Source organism: Cervus elaphus, chromosome 26, assembly GCF_910594005.1.
Source record: "Cervus elaphus chromosome 26, mCerEla1.1, whole genome shotgun sequence".
Lineage (NCBI taxonomy): Eukaryota > Metazoa > Chordata > Mammalia > Artiodactyla > Cervidae > Cervus > Cervus elaphus.
Genome location: NC_057840.1, coordinates 33747721 through 33765705, shown reverse-complemented (window position 1 = coordinate 33765705; position 17985 = coordinate 33747721). Strand labels below are relative to the sequence as shown.

Below are 17985 nucleotides of genomic sequence, written 5' to 3'. Positions count from 1 at the left end.
AAATCTGACCAGGGCTTGGGTGAGGCTGATGTCTGTGTGGATGCCCCACCCAGCGCCCAGCCTCGATGCCTCCCTGGTCTCTTAAAATCCCCACTAACTTCATCTGGGCCTCACTTGGCGTCCCCCAGTCACAAGTGCACTGACTCCGTCCTCCCATCTACCCGGTGCACTCGGGGCAGCAAACCCCCGGGCTGCTGGCCTTCCGCAGCCTTAGGTCTGTGCTCGGGCAGACCAGCTGGGGCGGAGGGCAGAGCCTCTCTCTCACACACCTTGCTTGAGGCTGCGGGGCTCCCGTCAGCACGCTCCGGTGTGGTCATCGCCCGCCCCTGAGTTCCCCTGCGTTCCTGTCTAAGCCCCAAGAAGCAAAAAACAGTGGTGTCACCTGCTGCGTGGCTGCCGCCTGGTGCGGCCTGCCTGATTCCGAGCCAGAGTCGGAGAGAGTGAGAGTCTGCCCGGCCACCTCCTCCGGGCAGATCCACTCTTCACCCCCTGCCCGGCCACCCGCTCCCCTTGCTTAGCCGCGCCCCTGTGGCCACAGGGAGGGGTCATAATGACCCTTCCCTTGCAACCACGTGGGTGGGGGTGGGAGGGAAGTTTCCCAAAGAAAGGGAGTGTCAGGCCCCAAACCCACCGGAACTCAGGTCTCCTGGCCAGCCTGCCAAAATTGTGTGTGATCAGTATTCTGAAACCCAGGACCAGGAGTGGAGAAGGGGGTCACAGGACTGCTCCAAGGATGGCACTGATTTCCAGCTCAGGAGGACGTCAGATTCTGTGCTTCGGGTTCTTAACTGTGACGTTTCCTGTCTGGGTATCAGGTGCCTCAGTCCGGAACCCTGAAGCTGTCCCACCTGCGGGAAGGAACATACACCCTTCAGTTGACAGTGGTGGACACTGCTGGGCAGAGGAGCTCCGACAACGTGTCAGTGACCGTGCTTCCCGTGGCCTTCTCCACAGGAGGTGAGAAGAAAGCCCTTCCCTCGCGTTCACGGTGGCCAACACAAGCCAGGCTGTGGATGGAAGGGTGGTGTTAAACTGGCATTTTAGGGGCTTCCCTGGTGTCCAGTGGTTGAGGCTTCATCTTCCAGGGCAGGGATTGCAGGTTCCATCCCTGGCCGGGGAGCTAAGATGCCCACAGTGCTTGAGGGCAAAACACCAAAACACAGAACAGAAGCAAGGATTTCCCTGGTGGCTCAGTCCATGGTAAAGAATCCATCTGCCAATGCAGGGGACACAGGTTCTATCCCTGGTCTGGGAAGATTCCCACACGCGGTGGAGCAGCTAAGTTGCGCCCAGGAGCCACATCCACCCAGCACACATGCAGCAGCTACTGAAGCCTGCGTGCCCCAGAGTCTGTGCTCCACAGCAAGGGAGGCCGCTGCAATGCGGAGCCCTCACACCGCAGCTAGAGAAAAAGCCCGTGCAGCAGTGAAGACCTGGCCCAGTCAAAAAAAATAAAATTATTTTAAAAAACCACCAGAAGCAATATTGTAACAAATTCAACAAAAAACTTAAAAGGGTCCACATAAAAAAAAAATTGCCATTTTATATTCTAACTGTGCAATATAATGGGCCCTTCCATTTTATTTGTGGCTGTTGCTGAGTGGGAAAATCTTAACTAAAAATATGATTACAAAACTAGGCTCCACTATATTTCATGTTAAGCAACACTGCCGGAGTGGAACAGCGGAGCACTTCACACTCCAGGGATGAGAATAGACTGTGTGAATAACAGGACCTTAGAGATGCCCCATCTTCCCTTGACTCAGTTTCATAAAAGACATCTGAGTTTCCCAGGAGAGGGTGGAGACCACCCTCCTGTTTAAAGGAGGGTGGGCTAGTTGATATTATGTTCAAAGAATGCAGCTAAGAGGTAGATTTAAAACAAATTTAAAAAAATAATAAAACAAATTAAAACATGTACAGTGCATGTGTCAATTTCAAAGGACTGTTGAAAACTTTTCATCGACACTTTACAGAGAAGCACAGACATATTGATAACATAGCTCGACATATACACAATGGTTCCCACATCCTGCTGCTCAGTGTAAGCTCATTTCTCTCAATTTATCTGTTTCTTGCTGTCCCAAACATCTACAGTTCTAAGATTAGCTCATTAAGTTTAAAAAAAAATGTACATGGAACTTGGCAGCACTAAAGCTATAGAGGTTTTGCAGAGATCATGTGTGTGTGTGTGTGTCTAGAGTCCTGTCACTTGGTTGGGGGATATTTTCTCGGCATCTGCCCTGAATGGTAACTGTGTGCAAGGAAGCCAGCATGGGTGCTGAGTTTCACAGACCTGATCCGCAGACCTGATTAGTGACCCTTCACTAATCCTGGCTCTAGCAAACTTGTAGACTGTCTCCTATATCCTTGAATCCTCCATATTTGGATCGTAATCAAGCGAGCAGTCGGGAGAAAGAATAAAATCATTGGATTTGCTTGTACTTTGGCTGACCTTGTCTTCCATCAAAGAGATGGGTCTGTGTACATATTAGAAATGAAGGAAGGAGACTTCAGAATTCTAAGAATTCTGCCACCTTGGTAATTTGCCTTCCACAAAGAAACAGTGCTAGCAAGATACAGATACTAGCAACATTCAAAATGAGGTCGGCTGGCTTTCCCTGGAGTCTAGCAGTTAAGAATCCACCTGCCAATGCATGGTACACAGGTTTGATCCCTGGTCCAGGAAGGCTGCCCATGCCTCGGAGTAACTAGGCCCCATATGCCACGACTACTGGAGCCTGTGTGCCCTAGAGCCCATGCTGGGCAACAAGAGAGGCCAGCCCAATGAGAAGCCCTCACACCGCAGCTGGAGAGTAGCCCCCGTTCTCTGAAACTAGACTGAGCACCGCAATGGAGACCTAGTGCAGCCAAAAACAAACAAGTAAATCTTAAAATAAAAAAAAAATCAGGTTGGCTCACTCCTGTTCAACCACGGTTCAGTTTGACCTGGAGGAAGGAAGAGCGGCTGCAAATGGTACCCCAAACTCCGGTCCAGTAGACGACCGTGAGTCAGCGATGGGGAATGAGCCGGCAGCATCCCAGTCCGTACTGGAGCAAGGCCCCGTTTGTGGACCTACTGCAGCGATACGGAAGAGCCAGTTACTTAAAACAAACCTGGCAATGCTGACTGTGCGCTGGGGCAGGTGGGAGTAGAAAACAATGGCACCCGGTCCAGCTGAGGTCACGGCCAGTGGGGAGGTGCTGAGCTGGAGGGCTGTGCTCCTGGGAACAGGGCTCCCTAGCCAGGGACCGAAGTGCTCCTGGGCAGCTGTCAGCCCCACAGAAATTAGCAAAGGGAGACATGGCCTGAGCTGATGGAGGCAAAGGGCTGACATCAACCAGCTACTTGTTGCTTTGATTTATTCACTCTGGCCAGTCTTCTGGGCTCCCAAGGCAACTAGAGAATAGCCAAGTTGCCAGTTGTACATTTCTGGCCTTTCTCAATATGACGAAAGTGTGTTTGAAGCTGAAGAGGGTGATATGATTCACCTCTTATTACTGAAAGGCCAGTCAGGTGTAATAGGTCTTACATAGAGCTTCCCTGGTGGCTCAGATGGTAAAAAAAGAATCTGACTGCAATGTGGGGGACCAGGGTTTGATCCCTGGGTCGGGAAGATCCCCTGGAGAAGAGAATGGCAACCCACTCCAGTATTATTGCCAGGATAACCCCATGGACAGAAGAGCCTGGCGGGCTACAGCCCAGGGGGGTCACACTGAGTCTGATACAACTGAGCAACTTAAGAGAGAGAGAGATCTTATGTATGCAACTTTATACAGAAAATAAAAAGAATTATGTTGTGTTAACTGCATTCTGGAATCACTCACTGGTTAGATTGGAATAGCAAACTGAATTAAAGTTAATAAGACACCACATGCTGCTGCTGCTGCCGTTTCATCACTAAGTCGTGTCTGCCTCTGCGAACCCATGGACTGTAGCCCACCAGGCCCCTCTGTTCACGGGATTCTCCAGGCAAGAATACAGGAGTGGGTTGCCATTCCCTTCTCCGGGGGATCTTCCCGACCCAGGGATCAAACCTGAGTCTCTTGCATTGGCAGGTGGATTCTTTACCACCAAGTCACCTGGGAAGCTATAGGACACCACATAGAGACATTGAAACTGAGAGATGGGGATTGAGAGGGCTTCTGTCCCCTTGATTACATATACGGATCTTGCTGCTAGCTTGCTTTCTGGTAATCAAAGATGCAAGTTCTATAGTAAACAGACAAGCATGTACCCTTGTTTCTGTGATAACTTGATTCAGATTTGGATGTAGAGGCCACATGTTTTCAAGCTTTGCAAAAAATGATCTAGTCAAAATGAATTTAAAAAACAAACAAGCAATAATCTACTCAGAGAGCAAGCCAACAGACACTCCCAAGGTAACCCAGTTGTGTGGTCTCCGTACAGGATCCCCCGCAGACAGTCAAGACACTTCTTAAAGTGGAAAAGAAAATATCAGAACTTATATTTGTATTCACTTTTAATCCTCTTGAAATTTTCAGTCTATTTTATAACATGTATTAAAATATGTTACTACAGAGGCACATAAATATGATTTATAGATGAGAGATATACATGGTCAAAAGAGTCCGGAGACCACTGATCCAGAAATACATGGATAAATTGTTCGTATGGATCTGTCTCCATGGTGACCAAGGAGTCAGGAAAGCCTTGAGGTGGTTAGGATTTTCATGTCACGCGTTTAAAAGGTGTGAGCAGAGGCTGCATCCTGACTTGCTGTCTGCAGTTTCCCTTTACTTCTCCTCCCAGCCCCTTCCCCGTGACCGAAGCAGATCCTCCTTTCTAGGCCCAGGTGCTCAGCCAGAACTGCTGATTCCCTTTGTCCCCTTCTTTCTGCCACTGTTTCTTAACAAGTGTTTGCTTATTTATTTGTTTATTAGGGCTTCTGTATTGGCTCAGCGGGTAAAGAATCCACCTGTAAGGCAGGAGACGCAGGAGACCCGGGTTCGATCCCTGGGTTGGGAAGATTCCCCTGGAGGAGGAGATGGCAACCCACCCCCGTATTCTTTCCTGGGAAATCCCATGGACAGAGGAGCCTGGCAGGCTACAGTCCAGAGGGTCGCAAGGAGTCAGACACACTGAGAGACAGCACACACGTTCATGTATTTAGGCCGCGCTGGGTCTGTGTTACTGAATGAGGGCTTTCTCCAATGGCAGAGAGTGAGGGCTGCTCGAGCTGCGGGGCACAGGCTTCTCTTTGCGGCGACTTCGCTTGCTGCAAAGGACAGGCTCTAAGCCAGGGGCTCAGTGGTCATGGCTCCGGGGCTGTAGGGCACAGCCTCAGTAGTTGAGGCGCACCGGCTTAACTGCTCCACGGCAAGTGGGATCCTCCCAGGCCAGGGATCGAACCCTCGTCCCCTGTTGGCGGGCGGATTCTTAACCGCTGGACCACGAGGGATGTCCCTGCCACCATTTATTTTCTTCACCTCTTCTTCCTCCAGAATCTAGGTATCCTCAAATTGCCTTCCACCCAGATGGACTCTTTTCCCAGCATTTTTTTTTAAGTGTTAAAATACATGTTTTAATTTTCTAATTAGTAACAATTTATATTGAGAGAGCATAAAAACAGTTCAGGAAAAGGACTTAGAACTTAATGGAATTTCAAATGAGGAAATTATAGTTAAGAAGGGTTATGTACTACGCAACTAGTTAAGAGCTAAAAATTAAAAATAGAACTATCATATTACCCAGCAATCACACTGCTGCTGCTGCTAAGTCGCTTCAGTCGTGTCCGACTCTGTGCGACCTCATAGATGGCAGCCCACCAGGCTCCCCCATCCCTGGGATTCCCCAGGCAAGAACACTGGAGTGGGTTACCATTTGCTTCTCCAATGCATGAAAGTGAAATGTGAAAGTGAAGTCGCTCAGTCATCTCTGACTCTTCACGACCCCATGGACTGCAGCCTACCAGGCTCCTCCGTCCATGGGATTTTCCAGCCAAGAGTATTGGGGTGGGGTGCCATCACCTTCTCCATTTTCCCGGCATTTTAACTGAACTTCTTTCCAGTAGAATGCTTCCAAGACCCGCTTGGACGTGTATTCTATGCTCAGAAATATCATCATGGTTGCTCTCCTGTGTTCTGAGACAGTTATCTAGTCCATCTGTCCCTGGAGAATATAGACTCCTTGTGACTCCTTTAGCCTGATACCTTTAGTCTGTATCACCAGTGTCAGCGGTTATTAGTTGGCTTACTCCAGAGCTGGGGGCACAGGGAATGCCTTTCAAGAAAATACTTGTAGCTCTGAGGGTTAAAAGCTCTTGAGCACTCCAAAATGGAGAAGGAAATGGCAACCCACTTCAGTATTCTTGCCTGGAGGATCCCACGGACAGAGGAGCCTGGCGGGCTACAGTCCACGGGGTCATAAGAGTCGGACACGACTTAGCGACTAAACCACCACCACCGCTCCAAAATGGAGGGAATTTCATTACTTGGAGAAAATAAATTCTCACTAGCTAGTAGCTAAAGATTCTATTTTTTCTTTACGGCACCACGGATCTATGATGGCTAGCAAAGAGGGTTCAGTAGTAGAACGTTGGTGTCAGTAAAAATTATTATTTAGGAAACATGAATGCAAGACACACACAGCATGCAGAAAGCAGTGTCTCTGGGCTTCCCAGGTGGCTCAGTGGTAAAGAACCCACCTGCCAAGGCAGGAGATGCTGGTTGGACCCCTGATCCAGGAGGGCCCCACATGCCGTGGAGCAAATAAGCCCGTGGACCACGACTGACTTTGTGCTCTGGGGCCCGGGAGCCGCAACTGCTGAAGCCCTGACCCCCTAGAGCCCATGCTCAGCAACAAAGAAGCCCTCAGTGAGAAGATCAGGCCCTGAAACTACAGAAAAGCCTGAGCAGCAAGGAAGACCCAGCACAGCCAAGAATAAATAAATTAATTAATTTTAAAAATTTTAAATCATTAAAAATGACAAAAAAAAAAAAAAAAACCCACAGGGACTTCCTTGGCGGTTCAGATTTCAGGGTGAGACTTCACCTTCCAATTCAGGGGGCACAGGTTTGATCCCTGGTTGGGTAGCTAAGATCCCACATACGTCGGGGCAAAACACCAAAACATAAAACAGAAACAATATTGTAAAAATTCAATAAAGACTTTAAAAATCGGACACTTTAAAAAAAAACAACAACTAGTGTCTCTGATAAAATAGGGTCAGCCAGCCAAGTACTGTGAAGAGGATGAACCAGTGTTAGGGGCCTGCTGAGGATGTGATGGGGGAGCACGTGAATGCAGAGTGAGTCACCTGAAGGAGGACACCCAGAGCTGGGTGGGGAAGACCGCAGCTGCTGCTTCTCTGCTCCCACCTCTTTAGCTCTGTTGGCTTGGACAAGGACCCTGAGATGAAAAGCCCATGGTGATTCCTGAGAGTTCAGTCGGGAAGGTCAGGAAGAAACCCCCTAACCTTCCAGAACCTACTGCTGCCGCGCAGCCTGTTAAGTGTCCCCTCATTACCTGCATCTCCTCACCCAAAGCCATCCATCACACACACAGTCTCGGTTGATCCTGACGCGGTGGAAGCACTTTCCTTTCTGCACTCCTGTGACTTGAGACTTGTTTACAAACAGGATGCTCGAGTGTCTGCTCACGCTACCACTTCTTTTGTGACGATGGCTGTTGCATTGACATCACACTGGCTTGCGACGGAGAGGAGCAGTGTCCTGACGGGTCTGATGAAGCTTTCTGTCAAAATCGTGAGTCACCTGCATCACATTTTGGGGGTAGAAGGGATGTCTGTATTCTGACAGTAAATGCACACTCAGCAGTGTTCTTTTTCTGCCTGGTTTCAGTATAACTTCACATGAACAAGCTATGCCTTAAATTCAATGGGCATTTACTGTAAATCTTTAATGCAAATTACAAATGTCAAATTTTGGTATTACTTAACATTTTAAGAGATAGCTTTCAATTTTCTAAAAGAGTGTTCCTCATCCTAAAAAGTTTGTTTAGCATACGCTTTTTAAGAAAACTAAAATGAGTTAATGTTTTGTTTTGATAGATTTTTTTTAGAAAAGTTATGACATTAGGGTGTCGCTAGGTCAGAGCTATAAATCATTCTTATGAATCTGAGCAAACTCAGGGTGATAGTGAAGGACAGGGAAGCCTGGCATACTGCAGCTCATGGGGACATAAAGTCAGACACGATTTAGCAACTGAACAACAGCAATGTGTTCATAAAACCGCAAGAAAGGAAGAAGGGCTGTGAAAAGTTTACTGAAGAACTGGAAGTATTTGAATGAAGAACTTGAGGAAGGATGACTGATCTCAGAACCTTAGGTTGAAGGGAACTTTGTCTATTTCTTTATGAGAAATTTCAGAAAGCTAATTCTTGGAAGAGAACTGATGACTTACTTGGAAACAAGAGCTAGTAGTTTGTCAACGAGGCTCTGAAATATCTTAGATGATATGTTTTGAATCTATTGCAAATGTGGTGGTTTTAGGTAAAGGTCAGGGGAGGAACCTAACTGACAGCACCTCTTTCACCCTCAGTGAGCGCTGGCCGGGAGATGGAGACCCACACCACCCCAGCACAGCCTAGAAGCCCAGGGCCAGGCACAGAGGCAGGCCGGAGCGCGTCGCCTGAAAAGTCAGAGAAACCTGCCACCCCAAAACAGACACCTGAACTATCAACCACAGAGAAGAAGAATCATTCCACCTTTGGGGGACCAGAAAGTCACATTGATCTTGAGATGCCAGGTAAGGACTTGAAGCCGATTTTCTCAAAGAGTCTCATTTTCTATAATGACTCTTGGCTCAAAGTGAGCTTCTATTTGAAGAGTGTTAAGGAAATATCTTAAAAGAAAGGACAGATTTAAAGCAAATGATTTGGCCAAAAAGAAAAAAAACCTGACATTTTTGCTGATTATTTATAGCAAGGAACACCTATTAAATACATTCATAAATACGCATAAATATAGCAAAGAGATCAAACAAGTCAGTCCTAAAAGAAATCAACCCTGACTATTCATTGGAAGGACTGATGCTAAAGCTGAAGTTCCAATACTTTGGCCACCTGATGTGAAGAGCTGACTCATTGGAAAAGACCCTGATGCTGGGGAAGGTTGAGGGCAGGAGGAGAAGGGGACGACAGAGGACGAGATGGTTGGATGGCGTCACTGACTCCATGGACATGAGTTTGAGCAAACCTCGGGAGATAGAGAAGGACAGGGAAACCTAGCTGCCCTTCATGGGGTTGCAAGGAATAGGACACGACTTAGTGACTGAACAAAATACATACTCCAGAGGTATCAATACATTTATTGTAAATAAGGTGGAGTTTAAAAGTTTTAACACCTATGTTAAAGGAAACTAATGCCCTAAGTGCTAAACTTTAGGTTATTTTGAGGTGAAACAGTATAACCCTTACATGTTTAAGTAAATCCTCTTCACACTAAGCAAGTGAATGTAAAGAAAATAATGTACTATGTTGAAAAAGTAGCATGTGCTGGTAATTCAGTGTCATGCCTCCAATTTAACTAAATCTATCATCTTTTTTTAAGAGATGGCTAATAATGTTTTAAAATACACTCATACTCCTAAAGCATTACAGGATTCTCTTTTAAAAATTTTTACACTTTTGTATTTGGATAGTTATATGACATAGGAGAGAGAAATATAGATGATCACATTTCTGTATGCTTTTGCAAATGTCTTTCAGAACTCAAACTCTGCATACATTTTACCAAAATCTGTTGTTGTTTCGTTGCTAAGTCATGTCTGATTCTTTTGTGACCCCATGGACTGTAGCCTGCCATGCTCTTTTGTCCTTGGGGTTTCCCAGGCAAGAATACTGGAATGGGTTGTCATTGCCTTCTCCAGGGGATCTTCCAAGCCCAGGGATCAAACCTGTGACTCCTGCATTGGCAGGCGGATTATGTACCACCGAGCCACCAAGGAAGCCCAGAAAGGGACAAACCAAGGACTGAGCTTCAAACTGAGGGCAGGGTTAACGCACAACTGACCAGAGTGGTTGCATGGAGAAAAAAGAAAGTAGCAAAGGCCTTTGCGCACGTGCGTGCTGAGTCACTTCAGTGGTGTCCAACTCTCTGTGACCCCATGGACTGTAGCCCACCAGGCTCCTCTGTCCATGGCATTCTCCAGGCAAGAATGCTGGGTGACCATGCCCTCCTCCAGGGGATCTTCCTGACCCAGGGATCGAACCAGCGTCTCTAACTTCTCCTGCATTGGTAGGCGGGTTCTTCAGCACTAGCACCACCTGGGAAGCCCACAGCAAAGGCCTTTGTGTGAGACAGACCCCACTAGCGTTTTACCAGGTGGGCCAGGATCTGGACTAGAGGGTGCTGGGTGGGCTAGGTTCTGCTCCTGAGGGCCAAAGGCTGGCGACGCTGGCAGCACAGTGGGGATCGCACTGCGGGCAGGGCTCCTGTCGCCTGAGTGCCAAACAGCCCCCACACATCCGCTCTCCCAGCCGTTTCCTTTATAACCTTCCCAAAGACCTGTGACTGACGGAGAGACGGAAAGCACCAGCACCTGAGCATCAGACCCCCGTGAGCACACCCTTCATATTTAAATAAGACACAGTATCAGGGCCTGCCTGTCTCCTTTCTCTTCCACGCTGGTCCATTATCTTCTTTCAATCAGACAAGAGGCCGAACTGCGCAGACAAAATATTACCAAAATAGTCTCTCACTATTTCAGTAACTTCTTTACGAAACTATTTTGTTCATTATAGAAGATCCAGAAGATGCAACTAGTGAAAACAGAAATAACTTAAAATACCACCCTTAATGACATTAACTTTAATGTTTCCTTCTAATCTACTTTGTGAATTTATCTACAAGGTTATCTGCTTTGTAAAATTTAAAGTGCTTTGATACAAATATATCTACAAAATACTCTACAAAGGATTTACAAAAACAAAACAAAAAAGCAAAACCTTGGTCATACCACAGATATCTTTGTTCCCCAAATAGGGACTGAACCCACAGCCTCTGCACTGGAAGGGCAGAATCTTAACTAAACCATCAGGCAAGTGCCCTTCAGAGGCCTGCTTTATCTATTCCTTGCTGGTACCACCACCTAATGGGAGAACTTTGTCACTTCATCCAATGCTTCGACTTTGTCTTAGTCCATTTTCTCCGTATGAAAATAGAGAACCTAAGAGCAGAGCTGGGGGGACCAGGTGTCTTTGGCAGCAGGGATGAAGTTGACCGACCTCACGAAGTTCTCAGAGGCCACAGCGGGTGAACTCCTGCTCCGTCACTTTGATGGAGAGGCACACGTGAACTTGAGTGAATTAGCTGAAAGCAGAGTGGAGACCCAAGGGCAGTCTCCTTCCTGAGGTCTAGTCCCAGCTCTGTGTTTAGAACCCGATGAGTTGCTTCATGTCTCTGAGCCTCAGTTTCCTCATTGGTTAATTCGGGCTTCACTGGTAACCCCGAAGGCTCTGTCTAGCCTGGTGTCTGTTTCAGGGAAGATAAATAACCGTAGACTCATGCAGGCCTCCATCAGCCCTTATCCATGCTAGATCCTGCTCTGTGATCCCAGTTCTGTCTCCTGTGGGGGCAGCGGGGTGAGGGAAGACAGCTTCAGAATCCTTTTGCAAGTAATGCTCCAGGCTGCCACCACTTTGAATGGGAGTTGACACCCAGTCTGACATATATTTGCAGCTCTTCTTATTTGGGGGCTGGGGGTGAGTCATCCATCCCATGACTCAGCAGCACGGGGATCTTTTTTCCCAACCGGGGATGGAACCAGTGCCCCCTGCAGTGGAAGAGCAGAGTCCTAACCACTGGAATACCAGGGAAGTCCCTGCATCTCTATTTCTGTCCTTTTTAATAATAAACCTTTGACTTGGGCTGTGAAGGTGTAAAGAATGGAGTTTCATAGATGCGGTGAGATAATATGCAGTTATTATTTCTATTATATATTATTTTTCCTAATCACTCAAGTAATATGTATTTACTGTAGAAAATTTGTAAAATACAGAAAAATATGAAGAAGTAAAATCATCTAGCAAAACTCACCATTAACAATTTGTTGCATTTTCTCCCAGTTCAGTTCAGTTCAGTCACTCATGTTCAATTCTTTGCAACCCCATGGACTGCAGCACGCCAGGCTTCCCTGTCCATCACCAACTCTTAGAGCTTGCTCAGACTCATGTCCATCGAATCCATGATGCCGTCCAACCATCTCATCCTCTATCATCCCCTTCTCCTCCCACCTTCAATCTTTCCCAGCATCAGGGTCTTTTCCAATGAGTCAGTTCTTTGCATCAGGTGGCCTAAGTATTGGAGCTTCAGCTTCAGCATCAGTCCTTCCAATGAATATTCACGATTGATTTCCTTTAGGATGGACTGGTTGGATCTCCTTGCAGTCCAAGGGACTCTCAAGAGTCTTCTCCAACACCACAGTTCAAAGCATCAATTCTTCTGTGCTCAGCTTTCTTTATAGTGCAACTCTCACATCCATACATGACTACTGGAGAAACCATAGCTTTGACTTAGACTGACCTTTGTTGGCAAAGTAATGTTTCTGCTTTTTAATAATGCTGTCTAGGTTGGTCATAGCTTTTTTTCCAAGGAGCAAGCGTCTTTTAGTTTCATGGCTGCAGCCAGCATCTGTGGTGATTTTGGGGGCCCCCAAAAATAAAGTTTCTCACTGTTTCCATTGTTTCCCCATCTATTTGCCATGAAGTGATGGAACCAGATGCCATGATCCTGGTTTTTTTAACGCTGAGTTTTAAGCCAGCTTTTTCACTCTCCTCTTTCACTTTCATCAAGAGGCTCTTTAATTTTTCTTTGCTTTCTGCCATAAGGATGGTGTCATCTACGGATCTGAGGTTATTTATATTTCTCCCAGCAATCTTGATTCCAGCTTGTGCTTCGTCCAGCCCGGCATTTCGCGTCATGTACTCTGCATATAAGATAAGCAGGGTGACAATATACTCCTGACATACTCCTTTCCCTATTTATTTGGAACCAGTCTGTTGTTCCCTGTCCAGTTCTAACTGTGGCTTCTTGACCTGCATACAGATTTCTCAGGAGGCATGTCAGGTGGTCTGGTATTCCCATGTCTTGAAGAATTTTCCACAGTTTTTTGTGATCCACAACAAAATGTATATACAGACCCACGTACATTTATTCACTTATAACAAAATTAGGATATTATTTTACAAAACATTTTTCTCACTTATGAACATTTTCATGTTATGAAATGTCCATCAAAGTCACAAAATTATTACATCCAGGGTAGAAATTCCCTGGCGGTCCAGTGGTTAGGCACAAGTTCAGTCCCTGGTCTGGGTACTAAGATAGCCAAAATATTTTTTTCAAGTCCAGGGTAAAGAAAATGGGAAGAAAAGAACAGAGCCTTGAAAGTGTTAGAAAGGGCCTCCCACAGTGTGTGGTTTCTGTTTGGACAGCTGCCCCCATTTCCTTCCTCTTCCGTCATCCCTGAACCACCAGACTGGAATCCGCAGCCTCTGACTTCCTGAGATTTGAAATTATGTTATACTCAGCATAACATCAGTAGATTTAAAAATGCACTGTTGGGGCTTCCCTGGTGATGCCGTGGATAAGAATCCACCTGCCAGCACAGGAGACATGGGTTCGATCCTTGGTCTGGGAAGATCCCACTCGCCGCAGAGCAACTAAGCCTTTGAGCCGCAACCACCGAACCTACTCATCTTAAAGCCCAAGAGCCACAACTCCTGAAGCTCGCACGCCTAGAGCCTGTGTCCCACCACAAGAGAAGCCGCTGCAGTGAGAGCCCACCCACCACAACAAAAAGTAGCGCCCACTCACCACACCCAGAGAAAGCCTGCACAAAGTGACGAAGACCCAACCCAGTCATTAAAACAAATTTTAATGCATTATGGTTTGTGACCTATGCCAGTGTTTTACAAGGATGATCAACTAGTACAGTCATATAGACAAGTTGATTTTTCTGCTCCCTCATTCCCGCACAGGCTTGGGAGGATAAATAAGACTTAGCTCACTGAAGACGTGCTAAAGAGATACTAAGATTAATACTAATAATGTAGTATAGAAAGTAATGAGATGAAGTTTGTTAATCTACCACATTGGCAAAGGTGAAAGCATAATAATAATAATAATATTTATAAGTGTATAGAGAAGTGTCTCACCTACATTTGGTGGGATTCAAATTAGTACAGTCTTCCAGAGGGCAGTTTCTGAAGCCTTGTATGTATGCCTTGACCCAGTTAGCCTGCTGTTAGGAATTTATCCCAAGCATGTTCCTAAGGATGAAGTTAAGGGCGTGGGCGAATATTCAGTCCCACCGGTGAACGCATGCTCTGTACGCTCAGAGCCGCAGGGGGGCTGGCATTTGCTCGTGATGCAGACCCACAATGGCTGGACTGTTTCCCGGGGTGGCTGCAGCTGTGAGGCCTGTTCTCTGTGTGGTCCAAGGCGTCTGTGAACAAGGCTGTCCTCTTGTGTGGACCCAGCTGAAGGAAAGAAATCTGGTTACAGTTCTGCAGATTAGCTAGAAAAATGGTCAGGTATCCCCATTCACACTGAATCTGGGTTGTTAGTTTTTTTTTTAATAGTTATATTTTGTATTCCACACTCTAACAAATGTCTTCCATTTTCTGACTAGTCTAATAACTTTTTAATTGGAGAATAATTGCTTTACAATATTATGCTGGTTTCTGCCATACATCAACATGAATCAGCCACAGGTACACTGATGTCCCCTCCCTCTTGAGCCTCCCTCCTGACCCTGAACCTGGATTTCTTTTTATAACTAGAATACATGTTCATCCCCGCAGGTTAGCCACATTTTTTAAGGTTCCAGATTGAAGCATGGATTTAGGAGAATGCACAATTTCTGTATGGGGCTGAGGGGGTTTGCCTGTACTTTCTCAAATTCCCATGCTAAATATGCCAAAGCCTCACTGTTGGACTTACCTCTGGAGGTAACGAGTGAGCAACTTCGACCTTCGGGTTATCATGGACAGTATTTTATTCAGAGAGGACATTCTCACAAAGGATATTTAAAGGGTTTCTTTCTTCCTTTTTTAACATGCCCCATATTTCATGTTTTCATTCTGAATAGTCTGTTGTCTTCCTGCGTGGTGGTGGGAATCAACTGGATTCTCAAATGAATGGAATATTTAGTTAAAGAAATGTACTTGTCACAAATGAAGATAATCAAATGGCTATTTCTACAAACTTATTTTGAAGGGAGTAGGTCCTCTTTCATTGACCTAACTTCTTTGGAAAATATCATCTAATGAGCTATAATCAGCAGACACCTTTAAATATACCCAAGTATTCTGGTACATTCTTTGGCATTGCCTTTCTTTGGGATTGGAATGAAAACTGACCTTTTCCAGTTCTGTCGTCACTGCTGAGTTTTCCAATTTGCTGGCATATTGAGTGTAGCACTTTCACAGCATCATCTTTTAGGATTTGAAATAGCTCAACTGGAATTCCATCACCTCCACTAGCTTTGTTCATAGTGATGCTTCCTAAGGCCCACTTGACTTCACATTCCAGGATGTCTGGCTCTAGGTGAGTGATCACAGCATTGTGGTTATCTGAGTCATGAAGATCTTTTTTGTATAGTTCTTCTGTATATTCTTGCCACTTCTTCTTAATATCTTCTGCTCCTGTTAGGTCCCATACCATTTCTGTCCTTTATTGTGCCCACCTTCGCATGAAACGTTCCCTTGGTATCTCTAATTTTCTTGAAGAGATCTCTAGTCTTTCCCATTCTATTGTTTTCCTCTGTTTCTTTGCATTGATCACTGAGGAAGGCTTTCTTATCTCTCCTTGCTATTCTTTGGAACTCTGCATTCAAAGGGGTATATCTTTCCTTTTCTCCTTTGCCTTTTACGTCTTTTCCTTTCTCAGCTGTTTGTAAGGTCTCCTTGGACAACCATTTTGCCTTTTTGAATTTCTTTTTCTTGGGGATGGTCTTGAAGGCAGCTGGAAGGCCCAGTATCTTGGGGAGAACAGATCAGTGTGACTGTGTGTTTGTGAGAGAGAGAGAGACAGAGAGAGAGGGTGTGCGTGAGAGAAGGAGGGCAGGAGAGAGGAGTGACTGTGTTAGCTGCTCAGTCATGTCTGACTCTTTGCGACCCTGTGCACTGTGGCCCTCCCGGCTCCTCCGTCCACGGGATTCTCCAGGCAGGAATACTGGAGTGGGCTGCCATTTCCTACTTGGGTGTGTGTAAGGCAGTGACACTAATTTTTGATAGGAAGGCAAATGTGAAGAGAGTGAGGGAATGCTTGGAAGAGTGTGTTGGATGTGTGGGGAGCAGCCACAACTAGTGTGTGAGAATGCTGGGAACCTTGGGGTGTGTGTGTGTGTGTGTGTGTGTGTGTGTGTGTGTGTGACTGTGGACAGGTGAGCCTGAGACAGAAGGGGAGTGGACAGTATGTGTATGCAGAGGGCCCGGGAGGGGATCCCCTGGGGGACCCAGAGAGGAGGAAGAGAGTGAAGGGAAATGGCCATGAGGGGGAAGTTTCTGGATGGCAGCGGAAGTAGATGGGAGCCTCCTGTGTGGAATTTGTGTGAAGCAGTGTGTACAGACAGTGTGAGGAAGCCAGGGTCCCTGTGGGAGGGGAACGCGGTGTGACTTTGCAGAGAGTGGAGAGCCAGTGGGGCAGGCAAGCAGGCACTTGTGTGTGAAAGAAAGTGTGTGGGGGTGTGGGTGGGGTGTGCCCAGAGGGAAGGGGGTGTGAGGAGACCTGCACGGACAATTTCAGGAAGGGTGACGTGTGCAAGGATGGAAAGATATGAGTGAGAAGCGTGAAGCCTGTGTGGAGACCACGTGCATGTGAGGGGGCTGTGTGGGAGGCTGGAGAGTCGGGGGGGGCTGTGGGTGATGGAAGGTGGTGTGGACGCTGAGGGGGCTTGTGTGTGTAACTGTGGGGGCTGAAGTGTGGGAAGACAGGTGTGCATGGGGAGTGTGGGGTGAGCGGTGTGTCAGGACTGGTGCTGAAGAGGCCTCAGAGGTGACCGGCTCCCCAGCTTCTCCCTTCTCTGGGCCTGGACCCTCTGCCTGCACAGCATCACCCAGGGTTCCAAGGGAACCAAACATTGCCCAGGACAGGGAAGAAGCTGTTCAGTTCAGTGCAGTTCAGTTCAGTCGCTCAGTCGTGTCCGACTCTTGCGACCCAATGAATCACAGCACGCCAGGCCTCCCTGTCCATCACCAACTCCCGGAGTTTACCCAAACTCATGTCCATCCAGTCAGTGATGCCATCCAACCATCTCATCCTCTGTCATCCCCTTCTCCTCCTGCCCCCAATCCCTCCCAGCATCAGGGTCTTTTCCAATGAGTCAGCTCTTCGCCTCAGGAGGCCAAAGTATTGGTGTTTCAGCTTCAGCGTCAGTCTTTCCAATGAACACCCAGGACTGATCTCCTTTAGGATGGACTGGTTGGATCTCCTTGCAGTTCGAGGGACTCTCGAGAGTCTTCTCCAACACCACAGTTCAAAAACATCAATTCTTCTGTGTTCAGATTTCTTCACAGTCCAACTCTCACATCCATACATGACCACTGGAAAAACCATAGCCTTGACTAGATGGCCCTTTGTTTGCCAAGTAATGTCTCTGCTTTTTAATATGCTATCTAGGTTGGTCATAACTTTCCTTACAAGGAGTAAGTGTCTTTTAATTTCATGGCTTAAAACTGGCTTAAAACTCAACATTCAGAAAATAAAGATCATGGCATCTGGTCCCATCACTTCATGGCAAATAGATGGGGAAACAATGGAAACAGTGACAGACTTTATTTCCTTGGCCTCCAGCCTCACTGCAGATGATGACTGTAGCCTTGAAATTAAAAGATGCTTGCTCCTTGGAAGAAAAGCTATGACCAACCTAGATAGCATATTAAACAGCAAAGACATTATTTGGTGACAAAGGTTCATCTAGTCAAAGCTATGGTTTTTCCAGTAGTCATGTATAGGTGTGAGAGTTGGACCATAAAGAAAGCTGAGTGCTGAATAATT

The 17985-nt window shown here is 46.6% G+C and overlaps 2 protein-coding genes across 4 annotated transcripts in view; both read left to right on the top strand.

Moving 5' to 3' along the window:
- LOC122684460 (UL16-binding protein 1-like) overlaps positions 1-17985 on the top strand; it is a 260152-nt gene that overhangs the window by 191671 nt on the left and 50496 nt on the right. The gene's annotated exons all lie outside the window — the stretch shown is intronic.
- The window catches only part of LOC122684453 (low-density lipoprotein receptor-related protein 11-like), a 64338-nt gene that overhangs the window by 37398 nt on the left and 8955 nt on the right, over positions 1-17985 (top strand). For 2 of the 3 annotated variants that reach the window (XM_043888568.1, XM_043888567.1), the window contains exons 3-5: positions 816-957; positions 7603-7728; positions 8525-8731. In XM_043888568.1, the coding sequence (XP_043744503.1) occupies positions 816-957; positions 7603-7728; positions 8525-8731 (475 nt within the window). Of the gene's footprint in view, positions 1-815; positions 958-7602; positions 7729-8524; positions 8732-17985 lie in introns of those variants that run through there. The other variant, XM_043888569.1, reaches the window with a different exon arrangement.